The following is a 17,383-nucleotide window of genomic DNA, read 5'->3' as shown; positions in this document are numbered from 1 at the left end:
GGGAAAAAAAAGACAAAGAATTAAAACCTTCAATGAAAATGAGGGCATTCATACTAAACTTATTAGAAAAATTATGAGATATTATAATTATACACGAGAAAATTAGACAACCTGGAAGATTCCTTTCATGATAAAAATTCTCAGAAAACTAAAAGAGAAAAAAAATCCTCAACATGATAAACGGTACTTATCAAAAAACCCACAGGCAATACCATACTCAATGATGAATAACATATTTCCCCCTAAGATCAGAACAAGACGAGGATGCCCATATTTACCACTGCTACTCAACACTGTAATGAACTACTAGCCAGAGCTATGAGACAAAAAAATCAAAGGCATCCAAATGAGAAAGGAAGATGTACAACTATCTCTAATTGCAAATGACATAATCATATATATAGAAAATCCTAAAGAATTCACAGGAGAACTACTAAGCTAAGAAGCAAATTCACCAAGTTGCAAGGAACAAAATCAAAATGCAAAAATCAGCTATATTTCTATACACTAGAAATGAACAATCTGAAAAGAAAATTAAGAAAGTAACAGAATTTTCAGTAGCATGTAAAAGAATACTTAGGAACAAATCTAACCAAAGAGGGTAAAGTTTTATATACTGAAAACTACAAAACATTGCTAAAATAAATTAAAAGCCTAAATAAAGAGAAAGACATTCATGTTAATGGATAGGAAGACTTATATTGTTAAGATATTAATATTGCCTCCAAAGTGATCCACAGAGTCAATGCAATACCTATCCTTTTTTACAAAACTGGAAAAGCTGATCTTCAAATTCATACAGAATTGCAAGGGACTCTAAATAGCCAAAACAGTCTAAAAAGATGACTTGAAACTTGCAAAAAGAAAAAAAAGAAAAAACAAAAAGCAACAGTAGTAATTAAATAGTAAGGTACTGACATAAGGACACACATGTAGGCCAGTGGAGAAGAATGCAGATCCCAAAGATAAACCTTCATATGAAAAAGTCAACTGACTTTCAACCAAGGTTGCCAAGACCATTTAATGGGGGAAAGGACAGTTTTTTCAACAAATGGTGTTAGGAAAACTGAATATTTACATGTAAAAAGAATAAAGTTTAATCTTTACCTTACACCACATATAACAACTCAAAACACATCAAATACTTAAACTTAAAAGAAACATCTTTTTAAAAACCCTTAGAAGAAAAAGATAAGGATTGTAATCTTCATGACATTGGATTTGAAAATTATTTCATGGGTATGACGCCAAAAATGGTCAACAACAAAAACAAAGATATGTTAGACTTCATCAAAATTAAAAACGTTTGTGCATCAAAGGACACAAAAGAATGAAAATAAACCATAGATCACACGGCAAAAAATAAAGCATCTGACAAAATTCAACACCATTCATGATAAAAATGCTCAAAAGAACAGGCATAGAAGGAACTTACCTCAACATAAGAGAGGCCATATATGAAAAGCCCACAGTTGTTTTGTTTTTTGTTTTGTTTTGTTTTTGAGACAGAGCCTCACTCTGTCACCCAGCCTGAAGTGCAGTGGCGCGATCTCTGCTCACTGCAACCTCTGCCTCCCAGGTTCAAGCAATTCTCCTGTCTCAGCCTCCCAAGTAGCTGGGACTATAGGCGCCCACCACCACACCAGGCTCATTTTTGTATTTTTAGTAGAGATGGGGTTTCACTATGTTGGCTAGGCTGGTCTTGAACTCCTGACCTCGTGATCCACCCGCCTCAGCTTCCCAAAATGCTGGGATGCCTGGCCAGCTTTTTTTCATATATAAAGCACACAAATAATAGGGAAAAACTGAAAGCTTTTCCTCTAAGATCCCGGACAGGCAAGGATGCCCCAGTATTAACACTCTTACTCAATTTAATACTGAAATTCCAAGTGAGAGGACTTAAGGAATAAAAGGACTCCAAATAGAAAACAGGAAAGAAAAATTATCTTTTTACAAATGATCATACATATGTAGAAAAACGTTACAACTCCACAACAACAAAAAACTGTTAGAACTAATAAATGAATACAGTAGAGCTGCTGGATCCAAGTTAATATACAAAAATCAGTGGCATTTCTAAGTAGAAGCAGGCGATCTGCAAAGGCAATTAAGAAAACAGTCCCATTTACCACAGCAACAAAAGTATTTTACAATATGTAGAAATAAACTTAGCCAAAGAAGTAAAAGACTTGTACACTGAAAATTATAAAACACTGAAGGAAATTAAAGAAGAAACAGATAAATAAAAAGACATTCCATATTCATGCATTGAAGGAAAAATACCATTAAAAGTCCATACCACCCAAAATCTACAGAGTCAACACAATCCCTATCAAAATCTCAATGGCAGTCTTTTGTTTTGAGACAGGGTCTCACTTTGTCAGCCAAGCTGGAGTACAGTGGTGCAATCTCGGTTCACTGCAGCCTCGACGTCCTGGGCTCAAGCAATCCTCCACCTCAGCCTCCCAAGTAGCTGCAACTACAGGGACATACCACCACGTCCAACTAGTTTTTTTGTATTTTTGGCAGAGACAGGGTTTCAGCATGTTGCTCAGGCTAGTCTCGAACTTCTGAGCTCAGGCTATCAGAAGTTAGCTCCTTGGCCTCCCCAAAGTGCTGGGATTAATAGGCGTGTGCCACCACACCCGGCCTCAATGGCATTCCTTACAGAAATAGGAAAAACAGTCCTAAAATTCATACAGAACCACAAAAAGCCTCAAATAGCAAAAAACAATCTTGAGTAAGACTAGAGCTTGAGGTATCACACTTTTTAATTCCAAAATACATTACATGACTACAGTAATCAAAACAATATGAGCCAGGGGCAGTGGCTCACACATGTAATCTCAACATTCTGGGAGGCTGAGGAAGGAGGATTGCTTGAGGCCAGGAGTTTGAGACCTGCCTGGGCAACACAGCAAGACCCAGTCTCTACAAAACAATTTAAAAAAATTAAAAGTTAGCTGGGCATGGTGGCATGCTCTTGTAGTCCTAGCTATTTTGAGAGGCTGAGGCAGGAAGATCACCTCAGTGCAGGAAGTCGAGGCTGCAATGAGCTGTGACTGAACCACTGCACTCCAACCTGGACAACAAGCAAGATCCTGTCCATTAAAAATATATATTATATATGGTACTGGCATAAAAACAGACATATGGACCCATAGAACGAATAAAAACCCCAGAAACAAATCCATGCATCTACAATCAACTGATCTTCCAGAAGGATGCCAAGAACATATGATAGGGAAAGGACAGTCTCTTCAACAAAAGGTGATGGGAAAACCTGATATCCACATACAGAATGAAACTAGATCCTTATCTTACACCACATACAAAAATCAACTCAAAATGGATTAAAAACTTCAAAGTACATTTAAGATCTGAAATTGTAAAACTACTAGAAGGTGACACAGGTTAAAAAGCTTCTTGACAATGGTCTAGGAAATAATTTTTTTGACAGGAACTATTAGCATAGGCAACATAAGCTAAAATATACAATTGAGATTTCATCAAACCAACAAGCTTCTGCACAGCAAAGGAAACAATCAACAGAGTGAAAAGGCAACCTACAAAATGGAAGAAAATATTTACAAACCATGTATTTGATTAGGGGTTAATATCCAGAATATTTAAGAAACTCATACAACTCAATAGCAAAAAAAAAATAATAATAAATAAATAAATTACCCTATGTAGGGCAAAGAAAATAGACATTTCTCAAAAAAAGACATACAAATAGCCAACAGGTATAAAAGCTGCTCAATATTACTAATCATCAGAGAAACACAAATCAAAAGCATACCTCACACCTACATTGTAACAACTGTTATCAAAAGGACAAAAGATAAATGTTAGCAAGAAATGTGGAGAAATGGGAATCCTTATACACTGTTGGTGGGAATGAAAACTGGTACAGTCATTTTTGAAAGCAATATGGACGTTCCTCAAAAAATTAAACAGAACTATCTTAAGTTACGATCCACAATCCCACTTTGGATATATATCCAAAGGAAATGAAATCACTAACTCAGAGATATCTTCACTTCACATTCACTGCAGTATTATTCCCAAGAGCCAAGATATGGAAAAAAAACTAAACATCTTTCCACAGATGAATAAACAAAATGTGGTGTACGTATACATACACACATAGGGATATTATGCAGCTTTTAAAAAGGAGGAAATCCTTCCATTTTTGACAACATGACTGACCCTAGAAAACATTATGCTAGGTGAAATAAACCACACAAAGAAAGATAAATGCTGCATAGTCTCACTTACATGATGAATTTAAAGTAGTCAAAGAAGCAGGGAGTATAGGAGGAGTGAGAAATAAGTTGACATCAGTAAAAGGGTATAAAGTTTAAGTTCTCCAAAATGAGTAAATTCTGGAGATCTCATGTACAGCAACATTACTATAGTTAACAATACTGTATTGCATACTTGAAAGAAAATGGTAACTATGTGAGGTAATAGATATGTGAATTAGCTTGACTGTAATGATTATTTCTCACTAAGCACATTAAAACATCAAGTTGTGCACCTTAAATACATAATTTTTGTATTTGTATAGTATTTCAATATTTGCCTATTATATCTCAATTTAAAAAGAAAAACAGACTTAGAGAAATTATATGCAAATTATATACATGATTTAAAAAATTAACATCCAGCATATTTTTTGTAAAACTCAAAAGAAAACCAAACAAAACCCAATCAAAAGTGGGCAAAAGACATGAACAGACATTTCTCCAAAGCAAACATGCAAATAGCCAATGAGCACAGGAAAGCATGTTCAATATAATTAATCATCAGGAAAATGCAAATAAAAACCACAATGAGATACAAATTCACACCTACTAGGATAGCTGAATTTTTTTTTTCAAAGGGGAAGTAACAAGTATTGGCAAGGATGTGGAGAAACCAGAACCTTCTGGTATCACTGGTGAGAATGTAAAATGGTGCAGCTGCTGTGCAAAACAATTTGGTGCCTTCTCAAAAAGTTTAACACAGAATTACCATGTGATCCAGACATCCTACTCCTAGGTACACGGTCCTGTGTGGCTTAAGGACAGGGATACGTTCTGAGAAATGCCCTCTTGTGAACATTACAGTATACTTACACAAAAGATTGGTAGAGTCTACTACACACCTAGGCTATAAGCTATAGTTTACTGCTCCTGTACAGCATGTTACTGTACTGAATACTGTAGGCAACTGTAACTCAATGGTAAATAACACAGAAAAAGTAATTTGTTGCACTATACTAGGACAGCTATTACAATGTCAGCAGGTGATACGAATTATAATAAGCTCCATTATAATCTTATGGGACCACTGTTGTATATGTATGTGGTGTATTGTTGACTGAAACATGGTTATACAACGCATGACTATATATACAAAATAACTGAAAGCAGGAAATTGAACAGATATTTGTAAGCCCATGTTCACGTCAGCGTTACTCATAATATCCAAAAGGTGGAAACAACCCAAATGTCCACTGATGGATGAATAAAATGCAGTATATACATACAGTGGAATATTAGTCATAAAAGGAATGAAATTTTAACGTATGCTATGACATAGACTATCACCACTATCTGTACGCAAAACATTTTCATCATCACCAATAACAAATTTGTACCTATAAAATAATAACTTTGGAAACATTATGTTAGTAAAGTAAGCCACACAGAGAAGGACAAATGTTATGATTCCACTTACACGAGTTACCTAGAATAGGCAAACTCATGGAGACAGAAGACAACAGAATGTGAAACGGCTGAGTGTGGTGGCTCACACCTACAATCCCTGCACTTTGGGAGACCGAGGCAGGTGAATGGCTTCAGCCCAAACACTGGAGACCCGCCTGAGCAATACAACAAGACACCATCTCTACAAAAAATACAAAAATTAGGTAGGCGTGCTTTAGTCCCAGCTACTCAGGAGTCTGAGGCCGGAGGGTCACTTGAGCCCAGGAGTTTTGAGGCTGCAGCAGTGAGCTGTAATCACACTGCTGCGTCCAGCACAAGTGACACAGCAAGACGCTGTCTCCAAAAAGGGAATGTAAAATAGAAGAAACCAGGGGCTGAAAGGAGGAAGGAAATTAAGATTTAGTATTTTATAGGTACAAAGTTGTTACCGGTGATGATGAAAATGTTTTGCGTACAGATAGTGGTGATAGTTACACAACATCATGAATATCTTTAATCCCACTAACTCGTACACATATAAATGGTGAAAATGGTAAATTTTATGTTATATCTATTTTACGACAATATAAAATAAAAGGAAAATACAAGAAAAAGTACATATATATTAAAAGCCTTCAACCAAGGCCAGGCGCAGTGGCTCGTGTCTATTACCCCAGCACTTTGGGAGGTCGAGGCAGGCAGATCACTTGAGGTCAGGAGTTTGAGACCAGCCTAGTTGACATGATGAAACCCTGTCGCTATTAAAAATACAAAAATTAGACGATGTGGTGGTGCACGTCTGTAATCCCAGCTACTCGGGAGAATGAGGTACAAGTACTGCTTGAACTTGGGAGACAGAGGTTGCAGTGAGCCAAGATCGCACCACTGCGCCCCAGCCTTGGCAACAGAGCAAGACTCTGTCTCAAAAAAATAATTTAAAAATATAAGTAAATAAATAAATAGGCCAGGCATGGTGGCTCATGCCTATAATCCCAGCAATTTGGGAGATCAAGGCAGGCAGATCACAAGGTTACGAGTTTGAGATCAGCCTGACCAACATGGTGAAACCCCGTCTCTTACTAAAACTACAAAAATTAGCCAGGCATGGAGGTGCGTGCCTGTAATCCCAGCTACTCAGGAGGCTGAGGCAGGAGAATTGCTTGAACCAGGGAGGGAGAGGTTGCAGTGAGCTGAGATTGCCCCACTGCACTCCAGCCTGGCCAACACAGCAAGACTCCATTTCAAAATACATATATACATACACACACACACACACACACGTGTTTATTTATAAATATGTGTGTGTGTGTGTGTGTGTGTATATATGTATGTATGTAGGTATATATGCCTTCAAAAACTCAGAACAAAACAGAACACAAAAACCCTCATGGGATCAATGAACACTTTAAAAAAAGACAAACCACATGAGAGAAAAATCTTGCCAGCAGGAAATGAGGAGAACATTCACTCAAACTCTTCTTCAAGAATAAACAAAAGAGACATTTCAAGTGTGTACAACTCCAGAATATAACATCCACAAACTTCTCTTCAGGAAAAACAAAAGCCTACTATGTGAAATCCATAAGAAGAATAAATACAATTAATTCTGGAGTAAGGAAGAAAGGAATGAGAAAAACAGGAGTTGAGGAAAAAGGATTTGTCAGTCACATACCTAAATATAGGATAATACTAAGCAACTGTGGGAATTACTGTTATAGTATATAATCTAAATGTTGTAATACTTGATAAAATACAAGTAACATTAAAAACTGGGAGGTGGAAAATGAGAAAGTAGGAGAAAATTGTTGAATTTCATCATCCTCTAGAGAAGAAAATTACTGTACTTTATAATAAAAAGAACAAATCCACAAAGAAAATTAAAGTTCCCCTCAGACACAAAACTTACACATTTCTGAAAGCTTAAAATGACTGGGAATACCTATTTATTTATTTATTTATTTATTTATATATTTCTTTGAGACAGAGTCTCACTCTGTTGCCCAGGCTGGGGTACAATGGCGTGATCTCAGCTCACTGCAACCTCTGCCTCAGGCTCCTGAGTAGCTGGGATTACAGGCATGTGCCGCCATGCCTGGCTAATTTTTGTATTTTTAATAGAGATAGGGTTTCATCATGTTGGTCAGGCTGGTCTTGAACTGCTGACTTTGTGATCTGCCCACATTGGCCCCCCAAAGTGCTGGGATTACAGGCGTGAGCCACCATGCCCAGACAGGGAATACCTTTTTAAAATGTAATAGGTAAAGAAAATTGTAGCTCAGAGTAAGTTGTAAGAAAGCTACAGAGGAGGTAGGTGAGACGATCTTCCCAATATAACTGAGAAAGATTCTGGGCTCAGAGTAACAGATTTGATGGACAGAAGGAAGACATGGAGATGGAGACAGGACTTAAATGAAGTTTTCTATAAAGTATGATTCTTTCTGTCAGCCATCCGTCACTCAGAAAAACAGAGGCAGCCAACATATAGGTAACCCATCCACCAGAGATCTTCCCTGGGGGAGAAAACTACATAAAGTAATTGCATGTAAATACAGATACTGGTACCGCTGTACATTCTCTCATTTAGAGTCCTACAACCTGAAATGAAAGCTTGATGAGACAAATGAGAAAAGTACAAGTAGTTATGCCTCCAATACTATTCCCCGAGAAGTTGCCAGACAAGAGTTCCATTTGAGAGACAGCACTATTAGAAAAGTACATGAAACTCCAAAGTATATACAACATTTATCTAGTTGTCTCTTAGAAATATGAATCTGGCCGGGTGTGGTGGCTCACAGCTATAATCCCTGCACTTTGGGAGTGCAAGGCAGGAGGATCGCTTGAGCTCAGGAGTTCGAGACCAGTCTGGGCAACAAGGCGAAGCCTCGTCTCTGCAAAAAACACAAAAATTAGCCAGGCATGGTGGTGTGCATCTGTAGTCCCAGCTACTTAGGAGGCTGAGGTGGGACAATAACTTGAGCCCAGGAGGCAGAAGCTGCAGCAAGTCAGGACTCCACCACCATACTCTAGCCTTGGCAACAGAACAAACAGCAAAGGCATATGAAGAGATCCACAACATAAAAAATCCAGTACAGACAAGATATATGAATATGTAATAGAAGAAGAAATAATCCCTCCTAGTAACAGTTCCTGAAAGGGCAAGAAGGAATAAGATTCAAATTATGAAACGTAATATAGAAAGAGCTACTGCAGTGGCCACACTAACTCAAGTATAGTTATGACTTCACATGCTAGCAGTATGCAACGTCTTATAAGACAATAATTTAAATATGTTTAGAAGCATGAGCACACACACACACACACACACACACACAATTTGCCAGCTGGTGGCTCGTGTCTGTAGTTTCAGCTACTTGAAAGGCTCACTTGAGCCCAGAAGTTCAAGGCTGCAATGAGCTAATTACACCACTGCGCTCCAGCCTAGGTGAGGGCTGGAGACTCCATCTCAAACAAACAAGCACACAATGTTAGACACGGGAAGTCAAAGAAAATACACTGAAAATCTACCACAACCAACCTAAGAATTCAGTGAAGGCTCAAGGCACACAATCATTAGTAATGAAAAATATTTTAATTTTATATATATCTCTATATCTCCATCACTAAATATAATAAAAGAAATAGCAACATAACGGAAGAAATATAATTGAAGAAATCACAATTTATAATAGCAATAAAAAACAAATTCCTTAGATTAAGCATAGCACGAAATAAAAATCTATATACAAATAACTAAGACTGTGAATAATGCAAAAGAAAAAAGAAAAAGAGTATCATACTTTGGACAGGAAGACGGAACTTCAGCTCTCAAATTAATCATCATTAACACAATGAAAATATTTTACGTCAATGCTAAAATTCATATGAAGAAATAAGACAGAAAAGTTATAACAATAATGAGGAAGGACTAGTCGTCTCAGGCATTTAAAAATATTACAAAGATGCAAGTAAAAATAAAGAAAAAAATTAGTATAAACTCAATGAACATGTTCTTAAAGGACCGGAAAGTAAATATTTTAGGATTATGGGTGACAGGGTCTCTGTTATGATTACTGAACTCTGCTGTTGTGCTATGGAAGCCACCATGGACAATATGTAAAAGAATGGGCACGTCAGGCCGGGCACATTGGCTCACGCCTGTAATACGAGCACTTTGGGAGGCCAAGGCGGAAGGATTATGAGGTTAAGAGATTGAGATCATCCTGGCCAACATGGTGAAACCCCGTCTCTACTAAAAATACAAAAATTAGCTGGGCGTGGTGGCACGTGCCTGTAATCCCAGCTACTCAGGAGGCTGAGGCAGGAGAATCCCTTGAACACGGGAGGCGGAGGTTGCAGTGAGCCAAGATCGCGCCACTGCACTCCAGCCTGGGCGACACAGCAAGACTCCACCTCAAAAAGAAGAATGGGCACGTCTGTGTAGCAAAAATTTCCAAAAACAGATAGCTGGCCCACAGACTATAAGTTTACCAATCCCTGGTATAGATCATAATTATACACACAAATAGGTCAGTCTAGAGAGTTCAAAAAATGATCCAGTCAAGACAAAATTGGTATCTCAAGTCAGAAAGAAGAGTTAGTAAACAAATGGAATTGGAAAAACTGCACAACAAAAAAGGGAGGAAAGTTGGACACATACGTAACACTTTAAGCCAACATAAATCCCAGCTGGATCAAAGATTAAGATATATAATTGCAATAGAAAATGCATAGGAAGAAACTAAAGGAGAATTCTCTTATAATGTTGTGAATGGAGAAGGCATTTCAAACCAAGATATGAAATCCACAGACCATAAAAACTACAACCACAAATATGAAACTGAACAGTAAAAACCACCTTAAGCAAAGCAAAAGGCATCAAACCAGGATACAGTAATAAGTTGTAATCACAAACAAAAGATCAACTTCAGTGACACATAAAGAGCTCCTACAAATTAAAAAATAAGAAAAACAATTGATAAACAGCAAAAAATATGAACAATTCCAGAAAAAGCAACAAAATGGCTCTTAAACACAAGATTTGCAAACTCACTCGTAATAAAAGAAATGCAAATTTAAAATACCCATGATATCACTTTTCACCCATCAGGTTGGCAAAGATATGAAATTTAATGTGCTGAAGAAATTAAGGGGAAAGTCAAACTGCCATACCATTATCTATCACAAGCAAACCACACGTATTCTTTAACCTAGTAATTCTACTTGTAAGTAAGAATTTATCATAGCTACACAAAAGTTTTACACAAGGATGAAATGAACATGTTAGAAGTTAATTACAGCATTGTTTGTAACAGAAAAGACTCGGGAGGCCGAGAGTGGTGGCTCATGCCTGTAATCCCAGCGCATTGGGAGGCTAAAGTGGGTGGATCACGAGGTCAGGAGTTCGAGACCAGCCTGACCAACATGGTGAAACCCTATCTCTACTAAAAATACAAAAATTAGCTGGGCGTGGTGGCGCGTACCTGTAGTCCTAGCTATTCAGGAGGCTGAGGAAGGAGAATCACTTGAACCAGGGAGGCGGAAGTTGCAGTAAGCCAAGACTGCGCCATGGCATTCCAGCCTGGGCTACAAAGCAAGACTCCGCCTCAAAAAAAAAAAAAAAAACAAAAGACTAGGGGAAAAAATAATTAAACACTATACAGTCTTACAAGAAGACAAAAAGCACTTCATATATTGATGAGAAATCTCCAGAACAAATTAAGAAAAAAAAAAAAAAAAGGCCAAAGCCACGTCTGGTTGGTATGCTACATTTGTGAAAAAGAAAGAGGAAGAAAAATGTATACAGTTCACTATTTATACAAAAAAATCTGATATACCTGAGAGGATAAGAACTGCATGCCTGAGAGATGGGGCAGAAAGGAAAAACATGTAATATATTTTTTATATTTACTTTTAGAATTTTGAATCGTGGATATATGCCTACTTAAAAAATTAAAAAAAAAAAAACAGTACAACAGACAAGAAACATACCAATACAATAATTCAGGATAGAAGGGTAGACTGTATAAATGAGAAAAACAGGAAAATGTCTCTTTATTAAACCAGGATGGTTTTATGAAGAAGCTCCAACTGACTGACTCTGATTTCCTTCCATTCTACCAGTAACATAGTAAGACATGGACTTGGAAGCCAGATTTCAGTCCCAGCTTGTCCAAGTCTTGATCTCCTTAGCTATAAAACAGGATAATAGAATTTACCTCACAGAGAAGCACTTAGAACATATGATAAGCAAAGCACTCAATAAATGTAAGCTGTTAATATTACCTGTGCTGCAGCCCAAATACAGTCAATATGTTGAGTACTCAGCCGCCCTTCTGCTGCCAAAAAATTCAAAATCACTTGGCACTGTTTGATAATCTGGAAAAGAAAAACTTAATATTAATTTTTAAAAATACTATTCTCTATCAATAGAACAGAGAAGTCATGTAATCATACACAAACCTCAATATGTAAATTTGGTCCAAATATATGCTCCACCACATTGTTGCTAATAAGCCAGTCTGCAAGTTCTTTTGCAATGGACCTAAAGTCAAGCAATAAAAATAGTACATTAAAAAAATTGTCATCTTTTCTCATTTCTAAAAGGTAGACTCAGTTGAAAACCTAAATTTGTTCCCATAGGAATTACAAAGAATTAGATACAATCAGTTTTATAGAATACTACAAAGCATAACTAGAATGAAATATGATGCTGAATTTATAAATTCAAATTCCCTGAGTTTATAAACAAGCAACAAATAACTGAAAAGATAATGAGTAACACCAAGTACACAAGTGTAACACTGATTTAGTGATGTATTATCCTACTCGAGGTCTTTGCCTTCCCACTTTTTAATTTCCATAGTGTGTATTGAAGCACTCAGGAAAGGTTTCCCAGTATGCCCTTTATAATGAGATAACATCAGGAAAATAGGTTACCAAAAGGATGAACAACAAAAGAATTATCCCCAAGCCAAACTGTAAGTCTCCTGGCTGATACTATTGAAGATTCAATAGATGAAAAGTGAAGTAACAGACAGTCATGTACTGCATAATGATTTGGCCAATGGCAGACCAAAGGATGGACCAAATATACAACAGTGGTCCCATAAGATTAAAATTGACCTGAACGATTCCTATGACCTAATGTCACTGTGGCCACCATGTCATAGAGCAATGCATTACTCACAGGTTTGTGGTGATGCTGATGTAAACAAATCTACTGCACTGCCAGTCATATAAAAGTATAGCATGTATATACAGTATATAATACTTAATAAATGACTGTTGCTGGTTTATGTATTTACTATACTTTTTATCTTTAAAGGATACTCTTTCTAGTTTTTTTTTAAAAAAAAAGGCACTGTCAGTATGGGAGATGACAGCTCCATGTTGTGTATTACTAAAAAGTAAAAAAAAAAAAAAGAAAAGAAAAGAAAAGAAAAAAGCTTACAGAATAATGATATAAAGAAAAAATACTTTTGTACAGTTATATGTGTTTTTGTTTTAAATGTTATTTTAAAACGTTAAAAAATTTTGTTTATAAAATTAAAAGTTAGAGTAAGCTAAGGTTAATTTAATACTGAAGAAAAAAAAATTTTAAATAGTTTGTGTAGCCTAAGTGTACAGTGCTTACAAAGTCTACAGTAGTGTAGAGTCACATCCTAGGCCTTCACATCTGCTCAGTGCTCACTCACCAACTCAACCAGAGCAACTTCCAGTCCTGCAAGCTCCATTCTTGGTAAGCATCCTATACAGGCAATACCCTATTTTATCTTTTTTGCAGGTTTTTTACATTATTTTTTCTACAGTTAGATATGTTTAGATACACAAATACTTACAAAGTGTTACAAATGCCCACAGAATTAAGTACAGTAAGATGCTGTACAGGCTTGGAGTCAAGCAGCAACAGGTTATACCACCTAGGTTTGTGTAACTTTGTACAATGAAGTCACCTCGTGATGCATTTCTCAGAATGTATCCCCGTCATTAAGTACCATATGACTATATTATAAAATGGGTGGAAGAAAGTAAGTTTCAAAATAAATTGTATAATAAAAGGTCCCCAATTTTTTCAACTATATTGTATACAGATAAACTGGAAGGACTGAGTAATTTACTTTCTTATTGCATATCCAATGAAGAATTTACATTCTATAATAGAATTTTATGCTAACAATTTTTATTTATTTAAAAAACACTAGGAATTAGACATATGGACCTCAAAGGGTAAAACATTAAAAATAAAACTAGGTATATTTTACCTATTTCTGAGTAGCCCTACTGAAGTTATGATCCATAAGATTCAACTCTCTGATTTACATAATAGTTCAAGAAACAAAATTAATTTCTAAAAAAATCCCACTATTATTTAAGTCTATTAAAGGACATTAACAGAAGACCCAGGCTGGTGCTGTGGTTCACGCCTGTAATCCTAGCACTTTGGAAGACTGAGGTCGGTGGCGGGGGGGGGGGGACTGCTTGAGCCTAGGAGTTCCAGGCCAGGCTGGGCAACGTAATAAAAGCCTATTTCCGCCAGGCATGGTGGCTCATGCCTGTGGTCTCAGTTACTAAGGAGGTTGAGGTGGGAGGATCATTTGAGTACAGGTCAGAGCTGTAGTAATACATAATCGTGCTGTTGCTGCACTCCAGCTTGGGCAACAGAACAAGACACTGTCTCAAATATTTAAAGGGGAGACCCAGGGACTTTCGTAATAACAATGCAACTATAAAATTGGACAGTACCATTAATAACCACTATTCGGAGGTCTGAAAAGATACATGCAATAGGGGTCAAAGTGGGAAGAGGTGCCAGAAAAAATATCTGAATACCCCAAACTTCCCAAAGTTGATGAAACACATTCATCTACACATCCAAGAAGTAGAACAAACTCCAGGATAAACACAAACAACTCCACATCTACACATATTGTAGTCAAATGATTTAAAGGAGTAAGAGAAAAACAACTAAGCATACACAAGGGAACCAGAATAAGACTAATAGCTAACTTCTTATCCCAAACAGTAATGGAGCTACGTAGGAGCAATGTTTTTTATCTTATTTTATTAGAGTTAAATCAGTATGAATGTCAAGTTAAATGCATATTTAACCCATAAAACCACTAAGAAAATTAAGATATTTTTAAATCAATGGAATTAAAATGACACAGTAGAATCTACATATATACTACAAAAATAGTAAAGGAGAAATAGAGAAACAACATATGAGATACACAGAAAACCAACAGCAAAATGACAGATGTAAAACAAGCTATATAAAATTATTAGTGAATTAAGAACTCTAATCAAGGCAGAGATTATATGACTAGATTTTTTTTTAAAGATCCAACTATATGCTACCCCCAAGACATATTTTAGCTTCAAAACAAGCAGACTGAAAATAAAAGAATGGAAAAAGATAAGCCATGCCAACAATAAGCTTAAGAAAGGTTCAGTGGTTATACCAATGTCAAATAAAATAGACTAAGCCAAAACATGCCTGAAAGAGACAAAGAAAGACATTTAAAATGAAAAAAAGGATCAAGTTATCAGGAATACATATGGACCTAACAAAAGAATTCCTGAAATACATGAAGCAAAAACTGATGACAGAATTAAAAGGAGAAACCGACAATTCAACAATACAGCTGATTCTTATTACTCGCATTAGTTATATTCTACAGAGTCACCGCAAACACTGAATTAGCTAATAATGAACCCTTTGCCCTACAGGAAATATGTACATAATATAGATACCATACACAGATCTTGAATCTGAAAAACCTCTCATACTGGTTGACTCTATTTTCTCTATTTTACAAAAGAGAAAACGGCGTGGCCAAATATGGTGGCTCACACCTGTAATCCCAGCACTTTGGGAGGCCAAGGCAGGTGGACTGCTCGAGGTCAGGAGCTTAACACCAGCCTGACCAACATGGTGAAACCCTGTCTCTAATGAAAAATACAAAAATTAGCCAGGCGTGGTGGTGACAGGCGCCTGTAATCCCAGTTACTCAGGAGGCTGAGGCAGCACAATCGCTTGACGCCAGGAGACAGAGTTTGCAGTGAGCTGAGATCATGCCATTGCACTCCAGCCTGGGCAACAGAGCGAGAGTCCATCTCAGGGGGAAAAAAAAAGAGAGAGAGAGAGAAAATGAGGTTCAGAAGTGTTTAGATGCCTTGCCTGAGGCCAACCCCTATGCCTAAACAAGTGCTAGGGTTGGGATTCAAACGCCATCCAAGTGGCACCAGAGCTTCTTACACTCCACCACACTGCCCCTCAGCACCTCCATCTCCACATTCCGTATTTGTGAAGAAAAATATTTTTTCTTCTCTTCCATGGTTTCTATATTTGTGAATTCATCCATTTGCTGCAATTTATTTGTAACTCCAAAATCAATACTTGTGGCATTTTCATAGGCGCTCACAGACATGCACATAGCACTGAAAGATTAGAATTTTCCAATATGCACATTCCTAGCTAAAGTCAAACAAGATGGCACTCTGTCATCTTGCTTCAGAGCTCATACAGAGATGACCAAATCTGCAAACACTCAGGATCAAATGTATTTGGAGACTTCAATACTTTTTTTTTTTTTTTTTGAGAGACTCTTGTTCTGTTGCCCAGGCCGAAGTGTAGTGGCGCAACCTTGGCTCACTGCAAACTCCACCTCTCAGGTTCAAGTGATTCACAACCAGGCCCAGCTAATTTTTTTATTTTTAGTAGAGACGGGGTTTCGCCATGTTGCCCAGGCTGGTCTTGAACTCCTGACCTCAGGTGATCCACCAGCCTCGGCCTCCCAAAGTGCTGGAATTACAGGCATGAGCCACTGCACTTGGTCTCCTACTTTCAATAATAGAGAAGAACTAGGCAGAAAATGCAACAAGAATATAGGAGACAGACAACAACACTACAAACCAATTTGACCTAATAGACATCTATAGAACACCCCATATGACAACAGCAGAATGTACAGTCTTCTTAGGCACACACAGAACAGTCTGTAGTACAGACCACATTAAGCCATAATACACAACCAAGAATCCAATTAAAAACTGGGCAATATTGTGAACGAAGAAACATTATGGCAAATAACCACGTAAAAAGGTGTTTTATATCATTAAAACGTAGGGAAATGCAAATAAAAACCATGATGAAATGCTACTTTATACCCCCTAAATGGCAATAATAAATCTAGATAATAACAACTGCTGGCAAGAATGGGGAGAAACTGGAAACCTCCTACAATGCTAGTGGGGGTGTAAAATAATGCAGGTATACTGGAAAACAGTTTGACAGCTCCTATGTAAGTTAAAGGTAAACTAATCATATAAGCAACAATTCTAATCCTAAGTATCTACTATGAAAAATGAAAACACATGATCACAAAAGGACTTTACATAAATGTTTATAATGGCATTATTTATACTAATCAAAAAGTAGAAACAGGCCGGGCGCAGTGGCTCATGCCTGTAATCCCAGCACTTTGGGAAGCCAAGGCAGGGGGATCATGAGGTCAGTAGATGGAGTCCATCCTGGCTAACACGGTGAAACCCCGTTTCTACTAAAAATACAAAAAATTAGCCAGAAGTGGTGGTGGCTGCCTGTAGTCCCAACTACTCAGGAGGCTGAGGCAGGAGAATGGTGTGAACCCGGGAGGCAGAGCTTGCAGTGAGCCGAGATCGCGCCA

At 37.2% G+C, this 17,383-nt stretch overlaps 1 protein-coding gene across 3 annotated transcripts in view; it reads right to left on the bottom strand.

Annotated features, from left to right (window-relative positions):
* The window catches only part of USP34 (ubiquitin specific peptidase 34), a 297,846-nt gene that overhangs the window by 177,120 nt on the left and 103,343 nt on the right, over nt 1-17,383 (bottom strand). For all 3 annotated transcript variants that reach the window (XM_032176545.2, XM_032176542.2, XM_032176541.2), the window contains exons 9-10: nt 12,156-12,237; nt 11,979-12,071 (exon numbers count right to left, since the gene is read on the bottom strand). In XM_032176545.2, the coding sequence (XP_032032436.1) occupies nt 11,979-12,071; nt 12,156-12,237 (175 nt within the window). The remainder of the gene's footprint in view (nt 1-11,978; nt 12,072-12,155; nt 12,238-17,383) is intronic.

This window comes from Hylobates moloch, unplaced genomic scaffold, assembly GCF_009828535.3.
Source record: "Hylobates moloch isolate HMO894 unplaced genomic scaffold, HMol_V3 SCAFFOLD_15, whole genome shotgun sequence".
Taxonomy (NCBI): Eukaryota; Metazoa; Chordata; class Mammalia; order Primates; family Hylobatidae; genus Hylobates; species Hylobates moloch.
The sequence above is the reverse complement of the archived record's forward strand: the minus strand, read 5'-3'. Positions and strand labels throughout refer to the sequence as shown.